At 37.8% G+C, this 22,886-nt stretch overlaps 1 protein-coding gene across 1 annotated transcript in view; it reads right to left on the bottom strand.

The window, feature by feature from the left end:
• USH2A (usherin) overlaps positions 1-22,886 on the bottom strand; it is an 893,901-nt gene that overhangs the window by 542,666 nt on the left and 328,349 nt on the right. Inside the window, exon 22 of the mRNA XM_043484771.1 lies at positions 7,563-7,693. Within this exon, the coding sequence (XP_043340706.1) occupies positions 7,563-7,693 (131 nt within the window). The remainder of the gene's footprint in view (positions 1-7,562; positions 7,694-22,886) is intronic.

The raw sequence follows: 22,886 nt of genomic DNA, 5'->3' as shown, positions 1-22,886 counted from the left end.
TTCCCTGATAGATCAGTTGGTAAAGAATCCACCTGCAATGCAGGAGACTCTGGTTTGATTCCTGGTTCAGAATGATCTGCTGGAGAAGGGATAGGCTACCCACTCCAGTATTCTTGGATTCCCTTGTGGCTCAGCTGGCAAAGAATCTGCCTGCAATGTGAGAGACCCAGGTTCGATCCCTGGGTTGCGAAGATCTGCTGGAGAAAGGAATGGCTACCCACTCCAGTATTCTGGCCTGGAGAATTCCATGGACTGTCATAACGAGTCAGACACAACTGAGTGACTTTTGCTTCACTTCACTTCACACATATAACTGAGTCACTTTGCTATACACAGAAAGACAACACTGTAAATCAACTATGTGCTGTACTGCGCTTAGTTGCTCAGTCATATCTGATTCTTTGTGACCCCATGGACTGTATACTTCAATTTTAAAAAGTTCAGTTCAGTTCAGTTCAGTTGCTCAGTCGTGTACAACTCTTTGCAACCCAATGGACTGCAGCATGCCAGGCCTTCCTATCCACCACCAACTCCCAGAGTTGACCCAAACTCATGTCCATTGAGTTGGTGATGCCATCCGACCATCTCATTCTCTGTCGTCCCCTTCTCCTGCCTTCAAAGTTTCCCAGCATCAGGGTCTTTTCAAATGAGTCTTTTCAAATGAGCTCTTCACATCAGGTGGCCAAAGTATTGGAGTTTCAGCTTCAACATCAGTCCTTCCAATGGACATTCAGGACTGATTTCCTTTAGGTTGGACTGGATGGATCTTCTTTCAGTCCAATGGACTCAAGAGTCTTCTCCAATACCACAGTTCAAAAGCATCAATTCTTTGGCGCTAAGCTTTCTTTATAGTCCAAATCTCACATCCATACATGACCACTGGAAAAACCATAACCTTGACTAGATGGACCTTTCTTGGCAAAGTAATGTCTCTGCTTTTTAAAATGCTGTCTAGGTTGGTCATAACTTTTCTTCCAAGGAGTAAACGTCTTTTTATCTCATGGCTGCAGTCGCCATCTTCAGTGATTTTGGAGCCCCCCCAAAATAAAGTCTGCCACTGTTTCCCCATCTATTTGTCATGAAGTGATGGGACCGGATGCTATGATCTTAGTTTTCTGAATGTTGAGCTTTAAGCCAACTTTTTCACTCTCCTCTTTCACTTTCATCAAGAGGCTCTTTAGTTCTTCTTCACTTTGCAGTAAGGGTGGTGTCATCTGCGTATCTGAGGTTATTGATATTTCTCTCAGCAATCTTGATTCCAGCTTGTGCTTCATCCAGCCCAGCATTTCTCATGACATACTCTGCATATAAGTTAAACAAGCATGGTGACAATATACAGCCTTGACATACTCCTTTTCCTATTTGGAACCAGTATGTTGTTCCATGTCTAGTTCTAACTGTTGCTGCCTGACCTGCACAAAGATTTCCCAAGGGGCAGGTCAGATAGTCTGGTACTCCCATCTCTTTCAGAATTTTCCACAGTTTATTGTGATCCACGCAGTCAAAGGCTTTGGCATATCAATAAAGCAAAAAAAGATATTTTTCTGGAACTCTCTTGCTTTTTTGGTGATCCAGTGGATGTTGGCCATTTGATCTCTGGTTCCTCTGCCTTTTCTAAATCCAGCTTGAACATCTGGAAGTTCATGATTCGCATATTGTTGAAGCCTAGCTTGGAGAATTTTAAGTATTATTTTACTAGCGTGTGAGATGAGTGAAATTGTGCAGTAGTTTGAGCATTATTTGGCCTTACCTTTCTTTGGGATTGGAATGAAAACTGACCTTTTCCAGTCCTGTGGCCACTGCTGAGTTTTCCAAATTTGCTGTCATATTGACTGCAGCACTTTCACAGCATCTTCTTTTAGGATTTGAAATAGCTCAACCAGAATTCCATCACATCCACTAGCTTTGTTCGCCATGATGCTTTCTAAGGCCCACTTGACTTCACATTCCAGGATGTCTGGCTCTAGATGAGTGATCACTCCATCATGATTATCTGGGTCATGAAGATCTTTTTTGTATAGTTCTTCTGTGTTTTCTTGCCACCTCTTCTTAATATCCTCTGCTTCTGTTAGGTCCATCCATTTCTGTCCTTTATTGAGCCCAACTTTTCATGAAATGTTCCCTTGGTATCTCTAATTTTGTTGAAGAAAGCTCTAGTCTTTCACTAGTCAGTTCAAAAAAAGGAGGGAAAAAAACTCTATTTATATTCCTAAGGCAAAAGAGAAAAAAAAAATGTAAGACTATATCAAATAGTCTCCATCCCTCAGTTTCAACAATTATTTGTCTGATAATAATACATGGAGATTTCATTAAAAAGTTAGCAAATATGTCCAGGTAACCTAGGTAAATTCCTTGGTGGTGAGAAAGGACCAATCCTGGCTAGCTTGAGCTCATGGACTCATGTATAAAGAGCATCATGACCCATGAGCATGTAGTGTGATTTATCTGATTACATTTTTTCAAGTACGCCCTAAGGCAGGCCTACTCAGCCAATTTTTGTATATATTAATTATTACTTTACTGAAAATGCAGGTGATTTTTGCCTTGTAGATGGATAGTATTATTCCATGTAAACATGCACTTTGAAGGGATCATTAAACCCTCTCCATCCCCCTGGTTCTCCAACTGTTTGGCTTTAACAGTTTCATTAATATTTGTTGGGCAAGTAGCAGATTTGTATACAGGTCAGGATTTGGGTATGCAGGGCAGGGACAGAGCAGTGGGGGATGTCAGTGTTAGTGAGGAGCACTCTCAGGCACTGTCTAAGGGAGGAGGGTAAGGGGTGGGAACCGTGGGCAGTGCCCTGTGAACACTTCCTAGAACTCTGCTTTGGTTTATACCAGTTTATACCAGTCTATCTTATCACAGAGAGGAATGAAAAAAGATGAGATGGAGAGCGTTTTCTAGAAGCCAACCTCAGGATCTGAACAGCAATCATGTGGCTGAGTAGAGTTAAGCATTGTTTAACGTCTTCACCTTTCATTTCTGCAGAATTGGAAGCTATCACATCCTTTAGAAGGAAAAGCAACTCTGTCAAAGAGATGGCAGTCATGCTTCAGTTCTGATGGAACCATTTTTTTAATGAATTCTGCAAAGATTTTGCTCTGTATGTTTAGAGTATGGGGGGGGGGGTGCGGCAAGCAAGGCGCTTTTATTAGATACTCAAAGCCTGTGAATAAACCTGGAGCCTTTGCACTATTACAGCTGTAGCTGCAGGGCTTGAGTGGTCCCCTAGAGTTATACTCCAAACACCAGGATGGATGTTTATGAGGGCATGACAGCTTGTAAGCGTGAGGCAGTGTGAAGCCACCCTGGCACATTACCATGTCCAAGTTCAGCAAGACTCTGTACATCCATCTTGGAAGACGGGCATCCCAGGAGAGGATGGCAGGGCTGGCATTTTGTTTCTTCCTCATTCCCGTGTTTCCAGTGCATAATTGTCTACCACAGTGCTTGGGGTACAATACCTTTTTTAAAAAAAAGATTTTTATTTCCTATGCAAATTGGCTGGTTATCTACTTATGTGACAGAGGGTTTTTCATTTGTTTGTTTTGCTTTGTTTACAGTTTTCATCCTCACCCAGTGGCATTCGATCCCTCAACCTACACCCCCTGTATTGGAAGGTAGAGTCTTTACCACTGGACCTCTGAGGAAGTCCCAGGATAATACATTTTTAACAGTGTTTCATTGAATGAAATGAACTAAATTCAGTGCCAGTTCTATCATTAGATCACTGTGTGACTCTAGTTGAGACATGTCATCTAAAGCAGGGAAGGAAACAATACCTCATGAGGCAACTCCAAGAATGAAGAGAAAATCAACGTGAACCCACGTTGTGTACTTTTAAAGCTCTATGAATAAATGTCTATACGATTAAAGTTTTCCCTTTCTGGCTTTGTCTCAAATATACCCAGATAGTAATTTAGGTAGATTTAGGTAGAAATTAGGTTAATTTAGGTAGAAAAAGCAGAACCAGATTTTTTTTCTTTCTCATTGATTATTCTTCTATTTTAGTGGATTGTTTCCTTTCTTTTATATTTTTGCTGATATTTACAATCTTGCAGCCTTTTATTTTTCCCATCTTGTTAATCATTCTTGGAGTGTTTTCATTCTATTAGTAATTAACTTCTTTTTTCACATTTAAAATCAAATATTTTTGTCCATTTATTTTATGGAATCAAGAAACTAATATGACCTATACCGTAACTCCCTCCCTCTATTAAATTGACACCTTAGAAACTTTTAAGTCATTCATCTTTTGACCTCTCCTTCAACTATTAGTAATTTTAGCATCAAACAAATATCAGATTTCTTTTTCCTTTGCTGCCTGTCTCTTCTATGTCAAAGATTCTTTGACTATAAAACATATTTCTATTCAGCCTGTCATTAAATACTTTGGCTGAACTTAATATCCCTAGGTTTACCACTCACCACTGCTTCTCCACTATATTTCAGATTATTTTTTTCCTTCTGATTAGAAGCCTTGCTGAAACATTTCCTTCCAATATAGTGCATGGATGGCATTTTAACTGAGTCTCTGGACATCAACAAGCATTCTTTCATGTTGAAAAGCTTGGTCACAGATCTGCTGTATTACTTTGGGAAAATTAATTTAACTCTGACTTAGATTTTCACCTGTAAAATGGGAATAACAATAATAAGTATCTACCTTATAGAATTGGTGTGATGTTTAAATGAGATCATATTCTGTGCATTTATGTATAGAGAGGACACTTAGAATAATGGATAACACACAGAGGTCCTATAGAAGCACAAGCTTTGCTTAATCTTGCCAGGCATTTGATGAGTCCTTTCAATAAATTCATAATCAAACATTCTTCTTAAATCAGATTTTCTCTCCTATTTTATATTTCATTAATTTCTCTTATCTATCTTTTACGGTGCATGTGTTTTTTGCTTTCCTTTTGAATTTCTTCTTCATATTAGTATCCTCCTTAATCTTTGTTTTCATATTTTTATTATGTATTTTGACCTAGTAACAAATCTCAGCAGTCCCTCTTCTAAGTAATCAACTTAAAGGGTTCAAATGAAAAACAATATTTTCAGTTCTGTAATTCAATCAACTTCAGTGTGCTGCCTTTGTCTTCCAAATGCCATCTGCCTTGCCTTCAGAAGCAGCTGTTTCTTACCCCTTTCTCCCAGGATGCAGGACCTGCTTAGATGTTTGCTATTTCTTATTTGCTTACTCATTGCCCACCTATGAACATCCCTTAAGAAACTTCAATTCTAGGGGATGCCCAGGAGCCCTTATCAGGCCAGGTGGTTAACAGGCTACTGTCCAAACAACAGGAATAATCCTTTTTATCCCTGGTCTTGCCAGTTGCCAGCTCATGGCTTTACCAGCTTCCTAACCCAGGAAGGGCTCAGTCTGCTTCTTAAAGACTTCTGTAGGGTCTGGGGTGGTGCTCAGACACACTCAGCCAGCAGGCCCTGCCTTTCCTCTTCAACATGAATGGGTCTCCAGAGTGTAAGAAGCTCTTCACCTACAATCCCTTAGATACAAGGGGAAAAGTTGTGCCTGTTTTACCATATAACAGAAAATGCTTCTTTGACAAGCATACATCAGCAGTTTTAAGCTGAAAATCTGAGTTTTACACAGTCCTTTTCCTCAATTACTCATGGGCCCAATACAGTACCTTATGGCAAATGCTTACTAACCTTCCTTTAATTGAAGTGAAGACTATGCAATAGTTTCCCATTTGCCTTGGTTCAAAACTGGGAAAGGAGTATGTCAAGACTGTGTATTGTCACCGTGCTTATTTAACTTACACACAGAGTATATCATGTGAAATCCTGGGCTGGATGATGCACAAGTTGGAATCAGGCTTGCAGGGAGAAAATTCAATAACCTCAGGTACATAGATGACACCACCCTTAAGGCAGAAAGCGAAGAGGAACTAAAGAGCTCCTTGATGAAAGTTAAAAAGGAGAGTGAAAAAGCTGGCTAAAAACTCAACATGCAAAAAATGAAGTTCATGGTATCTGGTCCCATCACTTCATGGCAAATAGATGGGGAAACAATGGAAAACAGTGACTTTATTTCCTTGGGCTCCAAAACCACAGCAGATGGTGACTGCAGCCATGAAATTAAAAGACCATTGCTCCTTGGAAGAAAAGTTGTGACCAACCTAGACAGCATACTAAAAAGCAGAGACATTACTTTGCCAACAAATGTCCATCTAGTCAAAGCTATGGCTTTTTCAGTAGTCATGTATGACTGTGACAGTTACACCATAAAGAAAACTGAGTGCCAAAGAATTGATGCTTTTGAACTGTGGTGTTAGAGAAGACTCTTGAGAGTCCCTTAGACTCCAAGGAGATCAAACCAGGCAATCCTAAAGGAAATCAGTCCTGAATATTCATTGGAAGGACTGAATGTGAAGCTGAAACTCCAATACTTTGGCCACCTCATGAGAAGAAATGACTCATTTGAAAATACCCTGATGCTAGGAAAGATTGAAGGCAGGAGGAGAAGGGAATGACAGAGGATGAGATGGTTGGATGGCATCACTGACTCGATGGACGTGAGTTTGAGCAAGCTCTGGGAGTTGGTGATGGGCATAGAAGCCTTGCGTGCTGCAGTCCATGGGGTCACAAAGAGTAGTACACGACTGAGTGACTGAACAGAACTGAACTGCCCTTAGGAAAAATTTACTCTTTCATTTGCTTCCAAGATCCTAAATTACTTAGTCTCTACCCAATTTTTCAACCTACCACCATTCTCTTTGTTCTCTATAATCATCTTAATCTCATTTCAATGCACTGAATATGCCATGTTCACGTCTTAACTGAGACACTGAATATTTGCTATTTGCTCTGCTTGGAAATTTTATTACAGCTCCTTCCCTCATCTCCTGTCAGTATTTCTTCTGGCCTGCCCCACCTCAAACACATTTCCTCTTGTACAGATACACACTCCTATCCTTCTATTTATTGTTTTGCATCTCAGTTAAATATTACATTTGCAGAGAACTAACAAAAGAAAGACCCTTTATTTTACTCACTCATAATACTTAGTAGTGTACTTCTCTTTCACAACATTCAGGAGTATTTTTAAAAAACTAACTATATCCTACCTAGATTGTTTCATAGGGGTATGGTCATATTTAACTTTAGAAGTGTTGCAGTCATCAATACTGAGCTCAATAGTACCTGATGGACACAAACATTGTTGGTGAAGAAAAGAAAATAGAGATAGGGTGGGGAAGCAAGAAAGAAGGGAGGAAAGGAAGAGAGAGAAAATGGCAGGGAGACAGAGAGACATAATTTTCTCAAGGAATGCAGTTAAAAACTTTAATCTTCATGATAAGGTAGCATATGGTTGTGAAAAAAGCATGTAGGTTATCAGTCAGTCTATGTTGTTTGAAGATCTGCTATTTTAGCTGTGGGTAAGTCACACCACTTTTGTAAGTTTCATTTTCCTTGTTGTAGAGTGGGAATAATGAAGTACTCACCTATAAGTTTTTGGTGAGGATTCATTGTGAAAATATAAGCACCTGATAAACTCTCAAAAATGTCAACTCTTATGATTACTCATTTACCTGAGGATCAAAAAGAAAATACGGGCGTCCATTCTTCAACTGAATTGCGAAATACTCTTCCTGATTGCCAGGTGATGCCGCAAAGACAATCAAACCTTCAGGCACCCTTGTTCGAAAGCTGGCTTTAATACCTGGGGAGAAAAGTGCAATCAGCAAATCAGGGCTGGGCTTTGTTGATTCTCTCTGGTAAGTGTACATTTACTTTCATTATTATTTATGATGTAAGGAGTGCCATCGGGGAATTATATACAACATTGCCCTGGGATGGTCCAGCCACTTGGTTTTAACTGTATCCCGTTATGAATGCCAACCCATACTTGGAAACTCCAGCCTGCAGTCCCACTAATCAATATATAATGAAGTTTAAATATGTGCAAAACTTATCAACATAAAAGATATGTTGTCAACCCAAAACTGGATACAAAAGGGATAAATGCACTAATATTATCAGAGTCATAAAAATAAATGGATTTTGATATGAGTGAGAGAAACAAAAGGGGCTTTATTTAAAATACTTATAAAGAGTTAGTCCAGTATAGAAGCTAAAAACTAGAAAGATCTGCTATAAAGTGGTCCACAGAGCCAATTTTCCTGTCACTAAATGCTCTGCAGCCTTCAGAATTCCAGGGGCTCCACTCACCTTTCAGATTACCTACCAGCACTGCTCGAGACACACAGTGCTCTTGGCTCTCAGAAATGGCCCCAGCTCAGGAAGCAGGGGAAACATGATGGTTCTCTATGATGTCTTCCAACTACCAACAACTGGCCCGACCTCCACTCTACGAGGTGTCCCATCCATTCAACCCATACTATTGAGCTCTTCCTCCAAGTAAGATGTTTTGTCAATGAATTGAAACTGGCAAAGAAGCTTATGAGGTTCAATTGTTGTTCTCAAACAGCTTCAAGTTTAGTTGGAGATATAAAATGTGTGTGTCTTAACAGACATATCAATATTTCATAGGAACATGGAATCTTAGGTATATGAATTAAGGTAAATTGCAGGAGATGGAAAGAGTGAACATCGACATTTTAGGAATCAGTGAACTAAAATGGGCTGGAATGTGTGAATTTAATTCAGATGTCCATTAGAGCTACCACTGTGGGCAAGAATTCCTGAGAAGAATGAAGTAGCCCTCATAAGTCAACAAAAGAGTCCAAAATGCAGTACCAGGGTGCCATCTCAAAAATGATAGAATGATCTCTGTTCATTTCCAAGTCAAACCATTCAGTTTCACAGTACCCAAGTCTATGCCCCAACCAGTAATGCTGAAGAAACTGAAGTTGAACGGTTCTATGAAGACCTACAAGACCTTCTAGAACTAACAGCAAACAAAGATGTCCTTTTCATCACAGAGGACTGGAAAGCAAAAGTAGAAAGTCAAGAGATATCTGGAGTAACAGGCAAGTTTGGTCATGGAGTACAAAATGAAGTAGGGTAAAGTCTAAGAGTTTTGCCAAGAGAATACACTGGTCATAGCAAACACCCTCTTAAAACAGCACAAAAGATGACTCTACACATGGGCATCACCAGATGGTCAATACCAAAATCAGGTTGAATATATTCTTTGGCCCTGTATATTCTGAGCGCCCTGTCTCATGAATCAAGCCTGAACTGGCAATCTATTTCACATATGGTAATATACATGTTTCAATGCTATTCTCTCAAGTCATCCCACCCAAGCCTTCTCCCACAGAGTCCAAAAGTCTGTTCTTTACATCTGTGTCTCTTTTGCTGTCTCACAGTGAGGTATGATAAGTGACATAGGCCTATTTACAAGATATCATTTGATTCAAAGGGATTAAGGAAGTTTCAAAAAGAATAAGATACTTGAGCTTGTTTTCAGAGAATATGAAGGATTCTGGGGGATGTTGTCATTAAGGCCAGAGGCATGGAAAATATTCAGGAAGGCTGAATGTAGAGAAGGGAGCTAAGAGATGAATCTGGAGAAATAGGCAAGACCCCATTTCAGGCCATATATAGACTATCTGGCTTAAGAAGTTTGCATAGAAGACAAAGATGGAAAGGAAGGTTGTGGTATATCTATCTTTAGTGATTATTCCAACACCAACAAAGGCAAGCTTGGGATGTGGACTTTAGACTTTGCAAAGAGGCAACTGAAACTTTTCCTGGCCTTCTTAGCTTCTGCAACTTTATCTTCTAGATTTCATGCTTTTGGCCCTTTTCAAACATGCCTGTTCTACTCTTTGTGATGTTTCATTGCCTCACACACTCTGAGTCTCTGTATCCCACCTTCTAGGATATTACATTCTTGTTGTTAGGCTTCTGATACCTCTCTCATTTCCCAGAAATAGAATGTTTGTCCCACCACATCATTTTTCAGCATTCACACTCACTTGAACCCCTCATATAAGCTTTATTACTCTCATCTCTCCTACTAAGTGGATGTAAACAGCTGGAATTTATCCTGTGGACAAAGGGAGGTTTTAAAAATTGGGTGGAGGAAGGGAAGAAGATGCTCAAAGTCAAGTTAAGGCAACCAAACTACAGTGGAATGTCTGGAGGATACAGATAATTTAACTACAGAGGAACTGGTTAGGTTATTACTGTGCTTTGGGGGAAATAAGATGATAAGGATGTTAATTAAAGACTGACACATAACTAAATGGATTGAAAGAATAGAATCTATATATTTCAGAAGAGAATCATTAAGACAAGTTGTTATGAGGTGATGATAGGGGTAATGTGGTCAATCCTTTTCACCCATTACGGAAAAATAGCATTATTAACAGAAATAGAAAGGTCAGGAAAAGAAGAAAATACAGGGTTGAGGATATAAACTCCATCTGGGGCAGAGTGAATGTATATTAATGATGTATAAAAAACTATCCATCATTTGGAAATAAGAAACTAAATCTCAGAAGAGGAATTGGAGCTAGGAAAATAAACTGGCAATCACCAGTCAAAAATTCATGTCTCTGGGGGAGCAAATGAAGAAGACATAAAAAGAACTGTTTGAGGAAATGCCCTAGTTTTAAGAGATGGAAAGAACAGGGACAATAATAAAGTTAGAATAATCAGGATAATGCCATAAAATGGAAACATAGGTAGGAGAGAAATTTAAAAAAGCAAAGTTAACTGTCACCTCCCATAAGTCCAGAATAATGACAGCTGAAGAAAAGCTCACAGAGGTGGTCACTACTGTCTTTTTGAACTGAGTAGAATGACCAGAGTTCCAAAGGCTGGGTGATCAGGACTGATGGAAAGGATGAGTAGGAAGTGGACATAGAATTCTCACTAGAAAAATCTGGTAGCGAAAGGAACACAAGACCTAGAAACTAATAATTAGCGTGGCCCAGTCAAATAAAAGGAGATATCTACCAACAAAAGCTCAGACACAGCCAAAATCTGGTGTACCTTCTGATCAGAGGAAAATCACATTTCTATCAACTCTTTTTCTCTTAAGCGTCTCTTGTTTTGGTTCAGAGTGGCTCTCTTCCACATTTAAGTGACCATTTAAAAAATTTATATGTTGTATCAAATGCTATAATTGAAACTATTGCTTTAAAATTAAACAACTGAAGGTTATTTCATAAAAATAGCTACAATTCAGAACATGAAGACAACAGAACTCTCTACCAGGGTGCTGGAGGCATCTACGGGGCAGTAAACAGGGAGCCAAAGTCAGGACTTGAGGGAAGAAATTAATAATTGCTCAGCCTGGAAATACAATTACTTGTCCCCAGTTGATGAGAAATTTAGTGAAAGAAATTTTGGATCAGAGTAAGAACTATAGAAATGGTATCAATTATTATCTAATATCAAGAATTTGTGTGTGCATGTGTTTTTTTGGACACAGAATTTAATTTCTAAGTTTTACACTTACATAACACAGAAATAGTATATAAAATTTAGTCCAACTAAAAGAGAATACACAAATCAAGGCATACTTCTTGTGAGAAGTGAGTATTTAGTAAAGGGTAACTTGATTTGCTATTGTATAGTCAACTTTCCTTTAACTTTTTCAAATCATATTATTTCCTTAAACTATAAAGATATATAATGAATGAGGGTTTTTTTTTTTTTGCAAGTACTCTATGAAGACAAAAAATATGCACACTTTCATTGAAACACATTTTTTGCAATACTGTCATCAATAAATCCTATTTTTTGAATCAAATATCTTAAATCATATAATCAATTGTTAATGTATGCTAATATAGCCCCAGCCATTGACTTTAGATTCAGCCATGTGATTTACGGTGGGTAAAGAAATGAAATCAGACACGTGGAACCATGTGAGAGAAGAAACTTTGAATATTATGTACTGTGTGATTGAACTTGACTCCTATTTTCTGCTATGCCTCATGAATGTGCTTTTATCCTGGACTCACAAATAAGAAGATTTGTAGGCCAAAGCAGAGTAGTAACCAAAGTATTTTTCATTTTAAAGGTTTGTGTTAAAGAACAATGTTGATTAAAATGGGCAGAAAAGTGAAAGATACACATTTATCACCTGCTAAAATTTAGATTTTTGTTAAAAGAAAACAGGAGACATTCTAAAATTCAATTTTTGTTTCAAGTATTTGGAGAAATGATGGAGCAGTTTTCTATCTCAATAGATAAATGTATTCATTCATCCAAGGGATATTTTTAGGAAAATATATTTTGTGCAGCCACCCTTCTAGGCTATTGGGATACAGAGATGGATAAAAGAGACATACATCCATAGCCTCACATTTAAAAAAATCTGAAAATCCAAGACCTGGATGGAAATATTTAGCTTTTATATAAATGAATTTGCAACTTTAAAAATTTAATCTTAAAAACAAGATACCATGACAGGTCCATGGAATAGGCAAAGAGTTCTTGAATAATACATGGAAAATTATAATAGAAAGGAAAATGGTAATAAATTTTATTAAGAACTTTTGTCTAAGAAAAGGCACAAATAAGAGAGCAAAAAGGTGACCAACAGGGAAAGATAATTGCAATATATATATCTCTGACAAAAGATGCATAGCCAAAAATATATATATATATAATTCCTACAAATCAATAAAATAAGATAATTGACTCATTATAAGAATTGGAGCAAATGACTCTTCAAAAAAGGTGACATCCAAATGACCAATAGATGTAAACATCTAAGATGATCTTCAAAGAGAAAAAAATTTTAATTCAGTGATATTGCCATATGGTCTTTCAAAACAAGTAATTATTTAAAACACTTTTCATAGTTTCAATGATTACATCCCCATACTCTGGTCAATAATGGATATTTCAAAATCTGAGATGAAATACTGAAAATTCAGGTTTCTTTTAATTCACTTTTTATATTACTGGTGATTGTAAAAACTTCATAAAACTTTTACTATATGAAAGCAAAGTAAAGATACTTTACTTTAACCATAAAGATAATCATATATTTTTCTGGGAGTTGTGTGTACAAATATATCTTGTCCAGTTTCAAAGGTCTATTTACTGGTTCCTACTCGCTCTATTTGAGTTCTTTAAATATTGTGGCTCATCATATGTTATGAGTCACCATTCTCTGTCTTCAGGTTTATTGTAAATAATTACCTTTTTTGACCTCCCTTTTTCCATCTTTGCTCTATTCCATCCTAATACACACACACAAACACACACATCTATTCTAAAATAATAGCTGGAGTGATCTCATCAAAAGACAATTCTGGTCACATCCTTCCTGTATTTGGTGACTACCAAAGGTTTCTTGTATTACATCAAGTAAAAGACAAAGTCATCACAACAGTCTAGAACATCCTAAATAATCCAGCCTTCACTATGTCTCTCATTTCCAGTTATACTTCCCCTTCCTCTCTCCACTCTGGTTACCTCAGTAATTGCTCTTCCCTCTGCCTGGAAATATCTTCCCAGGCAGGGGTCCCCAACCTCCAGAATCTAATGCCTCATGATCTGAGGTGGAGCAGATGTAGTAATGATAGAAATAAAGTGTACAATAAAAAAAAAAAGAAATAAAGTGCACAATAATGTGCTTGAGTCATTCCAAAATCATCCTCCCACACCATTACATGGAAAAATTGTCTTCCATGAAACCAGTCCCTCATGCCAAAAAGATTGGGGACCACTGATCCCAGGCATCTTTGAGGTTTCCTATCTCATTTTTTAACAGGTCTTTTCTCAAATTCAACTTCTATCTGAGGTCCATTATGATTCGTTTATTAACAATTACAGCCACCTGTCTGCTTTACCTTTCTCCATAACACACATCATATCCAGCACTTTCTATAATTTCATCCTTTATTTACCTCATATCTCCATCCCCTAAAATGAAATCTAGAATAATGCTTGCTTCATTGTAAGTTCTCAATAAATTTTTGTGTATTAGATGCTCATCGTTTCTATTAAAAAAAAAAAAAACTTTTAATTTATTCCTCCCCCAACTCCCATTTGGTAACCATGTCTTTGTTTTCTTTGTGAGTCTGTTCTGTAAATATGTTCATTGATAGCCTATTTTTAGATTCCACATACAAGCATCATCATATGGTATTTGTCTTTCTATTTCTGACTTACTTTAGTACGAATCTCTAGGTCCATCCATGTTAATGTAAATGGCATTATCTCACTCATTTTTATAGCTGAGTAACATTCCCTTGTATTGTATATACCACATCTTCTTTATCCATTCATCCATGAATAGATATATAGATTGCTCCAATGCCTTGGCTATTATAAATAGTGTTATGAACATTGGGTTACACGTATCTTTTCTAATTGTGTTTTTTTTCTGGATATATACTCAGGAGTGGGATTGCAGGATCACATAGTAGCTCTATTTTTAGTTTTTTAAGGAAGCTCTGTACTCTTCTCCATAGTGGTTGCACCAGTTTACATTTCCATCAACAGTGTATTAGGGTTCCTTTTACTCCACACCCTCCCCAGCACTCATTATTTGCAGAATTTTTGATGGTAGCCATTCTGACCAGTGTGAGGTATTACCACATTGATCCTTTGTCTATAAAGATGTTTCAAATACTTTCTCTGTTTTGTCCATTTTCTCTATGCCTTTTAACCTTATGTTGCTTTTGACTATCCTATTGGATAAAAAAAATTACTCAAAATTTTTTTAAAATTTGTGCTTTAATTAGAAAGTACTTCCCTACTCACAAAATAATAAAAAGCAGTCTTTAATGTTGCTTCTAGTATATTCATGACTTTTTTATATTTAAAATTTTAGTCCAGATGATTCAGCTTTCCATTGGACAATGACAGCAGCCTAATATTTACACATTTTCTCGAAAAGTCACTCTGACGAAGAAGGAGAAAAAATATAATCACTAAACCCAAGCCTACAAAGTCACCAGGAGACAGAGAATTCTAAAAACTTCAATATGTGAAGTAGCAAAATAAACATTCTAAACCATAAGTGTCAGCACCAGAGTTCACACTGGAGTTGAGAGTGCAATAAAGAATGAGCAGAAAAGGGCAGAGAGCAGAAGGACCCAGCCACGGCAGAAATCAGATAAAACTACCCCCTGAAAGCCATTTCCTCCCTGACTGAAAACAAACAAACACCACCAACAACAAAAACTGAGAAGTCTTAAGCATGCTGGGTTAAACCACTGGTCACTTGATATTACTCAAAGAGAGAGGCACGTAAGAGTCCAGGAAAATAAAGAACATTACAGCATACTAACACATATATATGGAATTTAGAAAGGTGATAACGATAACCCTATATGCAAAACAGAAAAAGAGACACAGAAATACAGAACAGACTTTTGAACTTTGTGGGAGAATGTGAGGGTGGGATATTTCAAAAGAACAGCATGTATACTATCTATGGTGAAACAGATCACCAGCCCAGGTGGGATGCATGAGACAAGTGCTCCGGCCTGGTGCACTGGGAAGACCCAGAGGAATCGGGTGGAGAGGGAGGTGGGAGGGGGGGATCGGGATTGGGAATACATGTAAATCCATGGCTGATTCATATCAATGTATGACAAAACCCACTGGAAAAAAAAAAAAAAAAAGAGTCCAGGAAAAGAAAGAGCAATCTGAGGAAGGCATTGCTTCCAGAAGACAGGGAAAACATGAGAAGGGGCCCTGTCTCTGAGGCCCTATCTTTCAGAGTCAGAGAAGGAAGTAAATGGAAGCTAAGAGTTCTGAGTTAACAAAAGAAATTCAGAAAACACACAAACCACTCAGAGAACACCAGCAATAAACGAAATCACTTTTCAACAGAGTGTCTCTCTCTTAAACCATACAACCCACCAAGCCTCCCAAAACCTTTAACCCAATTGACACATCCTTGTTATTGCAGATTCAGGAAAAGGCAAGACATTTCAAAATGTCTGGAAATAATCAGATAATATGCTTATATAGCTACTGTACAAACAAAATGAAATTGAGAACCAAAACATCTCAGCGGAGGAAAATTCTTCCCTCCAAAATCCAAACACAGTAACTATAATTGCAGGAAGGTGTATTACAACACCTCAGTATGAATGATCAGTTCAGTTCAGTCATTCTGTCATGTCTAACTCTTTGAGACCCTTGGACTGCAGCATGCTAGGCTTCGCTGTCCATCACCAAGCCCCAGAACTTGCTCAAACTCATGTCCATCGAGTTGGTGATGCCATCCAACCATCTCACCCTCTGTCATCCCCTTCACCTCCTGCTTTCAATCTTTCCCAGCATTAGGGTCTTTTCTAATGAATCAGTTCTTCCCATCAGGTGGCCAAAGTATTGGAGCTTCAGCTTCAGCATCAGTCCTTTCAATGAATATTCAGAAATGATTTCTTTTAGGATTGCCTGGTATGATCTCCTTGCAGTCCAAGGGACTCTCTAGAATCTCCTCCCAACACCACAGTTCAAAAGCATCAATTCTTTGGCACTCAGCTTTCTTTATGGTCCAACTCTTATGTCCATACACAACTACTGGAAAAACGATAGCTTTGACTAGATGGACCTTTGTTGGCAAAGTAATGTCCCTGCTTTTTAATATGCTGTCTAGTTTGGTCATAACTTTTCTTCCAAGGAGCAAGCGTCTTTTAATTTCATGACTGCAGTTACCATCTGCAGTGATTTTGGAGACCAAGAAAATAAGGTCTGTCACTATTTCCATTGTTTCCCCATCTATTTGCCGGCCATGAAGTGATAGGACTGGATTCTATGATCCTAGTTTTCTGAATGTTGAGTTTTAAGCCAGCTTTCTCACTCTCCCTGTTCACTTTCATCAAGATGCTCTTTGGTTCCTCTTTGCTTTCTGCCATGAATGATAGAGCTGCTAAAAAACATTTATAGATGTGAAAAAAAATCTTGAATCAATTTTAAATTCTCATAACATAGATATATAGAATATATATTTTAAAAAACCCTACAACTCCATACATTTTTTCAAAGAGGAAATACAACTGACCAAAAGGCACATGAAAAGATGCTCAACATTGATAATGATCAGGGACATGTAAATCAAAACCACGATGAAATATCACTTCCCATCTGTTGGAATGGCCACCATCAAAAAGAACACAAACAACAAACGTTAGTCAGGATATGGAGAAAAGAGAATCATTGCACACTGTTGCTGAGAATGTAATTTGGTGCAGCCACTGTGGAAAACAGTATGGCGGTCTCTCAAAAAACTAAAAGTAGAACTGCCATAGGATCCAGCAATTCCAGTCCCAAGTATATATTCAAAAATTTTAAATATTAATTCAAAAAGATACAGGCATCTCAATTTTCACAGCAACATTATTTACAATTAGAAAGATATGGAAGCAACATAAATGTCTATCAACAGATGAGTAAAGCCTATATATATACACACACAACGGAATACTACTCTAACATAAAAGAATGAAATTTTGCTATTTGCAGTAACGTAGATGGACTTGGAGGTCATTGTGCTAAGTGAAATAAGTCAGAGAAAGACAAATACCATGTATGTTATCACTTATATGTGGAATCTAAAAAATACAACAAACTAATGAATATAACAAAAAGAAGCAGACTCACATGTAGAAAGCCAACTAGTGGTTACCAGTGAGGAGAAAGAGAGACAATACAGAGGTAGGGAGTAGTGGTACAAAATATTGATTAAAAGATAGGCTACAGAGTTATACTGTACAACATGAGGCGTATAGCCAACATTTTGCAATAACTATAAATAGATTGTAACCTTTAAAACTGTATAAATTTTTTCAAATTATTAACAATCAAAATAAAATTAAAACCCAAACTACTCCATAAAACATGGATTAAAAAGTTTGGTCACAACCAAAAAGCCCTGATATGTGAATAACCCAGTTTCACAAGGAAGATGCTCAGTTTTGTCAATCATTAGGAAACTACAAATTAAAAGTACAGTGACATATCATGCTATACTCACAAGAATGGCTAAAATTAAAAACACTAAATCCTGCTGTATGTAAATGTAAGATGGAACAACCATTTCAGAAAACCACCTGGTATTTTCTTACTAAGTTAAACATATACCTCACCTATGACTCATTTTGTGTCTTGCCTTTTCATTTTCTTAACATCTTTTGAAGAAGTTGAATTCATTATTTTTTAATGGACAGTGCTTTCTGTATGCTAAGAAGTATTTACCAACACCAAGTTCATTAAGATATTCTCTTATTTTTCTCCTAAAAGCTTTATAATTTTAGCTTTTATTTTTTATGTCTATGACTGCATCTCAAACTAATTTGTGTGTATAATGTGGTGTGGGCTTCCCTCGTGGCTCAGCTATAAAAGAGTCTGCTTGCCAATGCCTACCAATGTATGAGATGTGGGTTAGATTCCTGGGTCAGGACGACTCCGTGGAGAAGGCATGGCAACCCATTCCAGTATTCTTGCCTGGAGAATCCCATGGATTCAAACCTCAACATGAATCAGCCATAGGTATACATATATCGCCCCCTTTTGAACCTCCTTCCCATCTCAGCACCATCCCACCCCTCCAGGATGATACAGAGCTCCTGTTTGAGTTTCCTGAGACATACAGCAAATTCCCATTGGCTATCTATTTTACATATGGTAAGTTTCCACGTTACTTTTTCCATATGTCTTACCCTCTCCTCCCCTCTCCCCACGTCTGTAAGTCTATTCTCTATGTCTGTTTCTCCATTGCTGCCCCGTAAATAAATTCTTCAGTATCATTTTTCTAGATTCCGTATATTTACGTTAGAATACAGTATTTATCTTTCTCTTTCTGACTCGCTTCACTCTATATAATAGGTTGTAGGTTCATCCACCTCATCAGAACTGACTCAAATGTGTTCCTTTTTTGGCTGAGTAACATTCCATTGTGTATATGTACCACTACCTCTTTATCCATTCATCTGTCAATGGACATCTACGTTGCTTCCATGTTCTAGCTATTGCAAATGGTGCTGCAATGAACAATGGGATACATGTGTGTTTTTCAATTTTGGTTTCCTCAGGATATGCCTAGCAGTGGGATTGCGGGGTCATACGGTGGTTTTATTCCTAGTTTTTTAAGGAATTTCCATACTCTCTTCCATAGTCGCTGTATCAATTTACATTCCCACCAACAGTGCAAGAGTGTTCCCTTTTCTCCACACCCTCTCCAGCATTTACTGTCTGTAAACTTTTTGATGATGGCCTTTCTGACCGGTGTGAGGTGATGTCTCATTGTGGTTTTGATTTGCATTTATCTAACAATGAGCAATGTTGAGTATACTTTCATGTGTTTGTTAGCCATCTACATATCGACTTTGGAGAAATGTCTGTTTAGGTCTTTTTCCCACTTTTTGATTGGGTTGTTTTTCTTTCTTTTTTTTTTCCTTCTGGCATTGAGTTATATTAGCTTCTTATATATTTTGGAAATTAATTCCTTGTCAGTTGTTTCACTTGCTATTATTTTCTCCCATTCTGAGGATTGTCTTTTCACCTTCCTTATAGTTTCCTTTGCTGTGCAAAAGCTTTTAAATTTACTCAGGTCCCACTTGTTTACTTTTGTTTTTATTTCTGTTTCTCTAGGAGGTGGGTCATAGAGGATCTTGCTTTATGTCATAGAGTGTTCTGCCTATGTTTTCCTCTAAGAATTCTATAGTTTCTGGTCTCACATTTAGGTCTTTAATATATTTTGAGTTTATCTTTGTGTATGGTGTTGGGAAGTATTCTAATTCCATTCTTTTACATGTAGCTTTCCAGTTTTCCCAGCACCATTTATTGAAGAGGCTGTCTTTGCCCCATTGTATATTCTTGCCTCCTTTATCAAAAATAAGGTACTCATAGGTGCATGGGTTTATTTCTGGGATTTCTATCTTGTTCCATTGGTCTATATTTCTATTATTGTGCCATTACCATAGTGTCTTGATGACTGTAGCTTTGTAGTATGATCTGAAGTCAGGAAGGTTGATTCCTCCAGCTGCATTCTTCTTTCTCAAGACTGTTTTGGCTATTTAGGGTCTTCAGTGTTTCCATATGAATTGTGAATTTTTTTATTTTAGTTCTGTGGAAAATGCCATTGGTAATTTGATAGGGATCACTTTGAATCTGTGGATTGCATTTGGCTGGTATAGTTTTTTTCACAATGTGGATTCTTCCTACCCAGGAACAAGGAATATCTCTCCATCTGTTTATGTCATCTTTGATTTATTTTATTAGTGTCTTATAATTTTCTGTGTACAGTTCTTTTGTCTCCTTAGGTAAGTTTATTCCTAGATATTTAATTCTTTGTGCTGTAATGGTGAATGGGATTGATTCCTTAATTTCTCTGATTTTTCTTTGTTACTATATAGTAATGCAAGTGATTTCTGTGTATTGATTTTGTATCCTGCAACTTTGCTAAATTCACTGATTAGCTCCAGTAAATTTATGATACTATCTTTAGGGTTTTCTATGTACAGTATCATGTCATCTGCGAACAGTGAGAGCTTTATTTCTTCTTTCCTGATCTGGATTCCTTTTATTTCTGTTTCTTCTCTGATTGCTGTAGCTAGGACTTACAGAACTATGTTGAATAACAGTGGTGAAAGTGGACATCCTTGTCCTATTCCTGATCTAAGGGGGAATGCTTTCAGTTTTTCAACACTGAGAATAATGTTTGCAGTAGGCTTATCATACATGGCCTTTACTATGTTGAGGTAGGTTCCTTCTGTGCCCATATTTTGAAGAGTTTTAATCAATAAATGGGTGCTGAATTTTGTCAAAGCCTTTTTCTGCATCTATTGAGATGATCAAAGAATGAGAAAGTGAAAGAGGAGAGTGAAAAAGTTGGCTGAAAGCTCAACATTCAGAAAACTAAGATCATGGCATCCGGTCCCATCACCTCATGGCAAATAGATGGGGAAACAGTGGAAACAGTGGCTGACTTTATTTTTCTGGGCTCCAAAATCACTGCAGATGGTGATTGCAGCCATGAAATTAAAAGACACTTACTCCTTAGAAGGAAAGTTATGACCAACCTAGACAGCATATTAAAAAGCAGAGATATTACTTTGCCAACAAAGGTCCATCTAGTCAAGGCTATGGTTTTTCCACTAGTCATGTATGGATGTGAGAGTTGGACTATAAAGAACACTGAGTGCTGAAGAATTGATGCTTTTGAACTGTGGTGTTGGAGAAGACTCTGGAGAGTCCCTTGGACTGCAAGGAGATCCAACGAGTCCATCCTAAAGGAGATCAGTCCTGGGTGTTCATTGGAAGGACTGATGTTGAAGCTGAAACTCCAATATTTTGGCCCTCTGATGTGAAGAGCTGACTCATTTGAAAAGACCCTGATGCTGGGAAAGATTGAGGGTGGGAGGAGAAGGGGGTGACAGAGGATGAGATGGTTGGATGGCATTACTGATGCAATGGACATGGGTTTGGGTAGACTGCAGGAGTTGGTGATGGACAGGGAGGTCTGGTGTGCTGTGTTCATGGGGTCGCAACGAGTCGGACACAACTGAGCAACTAAACGGAACTGAACTGATTGAGATGATCATATGGTTTTATCTTTCAATTTGTTAATGTGGTGTTTCACACTGATTTGCGTATATTGAAGAATCTTTGCATTCCTGGAATAAACCCAAGTTGATCATGGTATATGAGCTGATGTGTGGCTGAATTCCGCTTGTTAAAATTTTGTTGAGGATTTGCATTTATGTTCATCAGTTATATTGGCCTGTAGTTTGCTTTCTTTGTGCTGTCTTTGTCTGGTCTGGTATCAGGGTGATGGTGGCCTCATAGAATGAATTTGGAAGTGTTCCTTCCTCTGCAATTTTTGGAAAGAGTTTTAGAAGGATAGGCATTAGCTCTTCTCTAAATGTTTGATAGAATTCTCCTGTGAAACCATCTGGTCTTGGGTTTTTGTTTTTGAGGAGATTTTTGATTATAGCATCAATTTCAGTGCTTGTAATTGGGTTGTTCATAATTTCTATTTCTTCCTGATTCAGTCTTGGAAGATTGAAGTTTTCTAAGGATCTGTCCATTTCTTCCATGTTATCCAATTTATTGCCATATCAGTTCGATTCAGTCGCTCAGTTGTGTCCGACTCTTTGTGACCCCATGAACCACAGCACTCCAGGCCTCCCTGTCCATCACCAACTCCCAGAGTTTACTCAAACTCATGTCCATTAAGAGAGTGATGCCATCCAACCATCTCGCCCTCTGTCATCCTCTTCTCCTCCTGCCCTCAATCTTTCCCAGCAACAGGGTCTTTTCAAATGAGTCAGCTCTTCACATTAGATGGCCAAAGTATTGGAGTTTCAGCTTCAGCATCAGTCCTTCCAATGAACACCCAGGACTGATCTCCTTTAGGATGGACTGGTTGGATCTCCTTGCAGTCCAAGGAACTCTCAAGAGTCTTCTCCAACACCACAGTTCAAAAGCATCAATTCTTCAGTGCTCAGCTTTCTTTATAGTCCAACTCTCACATCCATACATGACCACTGGAAAAACAATAAGCTTGTCAGATGGACCTTTGTTGACAAAGAAATGTCTCTGCTTTTTAATATGCTGTTTAGGTTGGTCATAACTTTATTCCAAGGAGTAAGTGTCTTTTAATTTCATGGCTGAAATAACCATCTGCAGTGACTTTGGAGCCCAAAAAGATAAAGTCAGCCACTATTTTCAATGGTTCCCCATCTGTTTGCTATGAAGTAATGGTACAGGATGCCATGATCTTAGTTTTCTGAATGTTGAGCTTTAAGCCAACTTTTTCACTCTCCTCTTTCACTTTCATCAAGAGGCTCTTTAGTACTTCACTTTCTGACATAAGGGTGGTGTCATCTGCATATCTAAAGTTATTGATATTTCTCTCGGAAATCTTGATTCCAGCTTGTGCTTCATCCAGCAAAGCATTTCTCATGATGTACTCTGCATATAGGTTAAATAAGCAAGATGGCAATATATAGCCTTGACAT

This window comes from Cervus canadensis, chromosome 13 (assembly GCF_019320065.1).
Source record: "Cervus canadensis isolate Bull #8, Minnesota chromosome 13, ASM1932006v1, whole genome shotgun sequence".
In the NCBI taxonomy this organism is placed as follows: Eukaryota; Metazoa; Chordata; class Mammalia; order Artiodactyla; family Cervidae; genus Cervus; species Cervus canadensis.
This window is presented reverse-complemented; position numbering and strand designations above follow the sequence as displayed.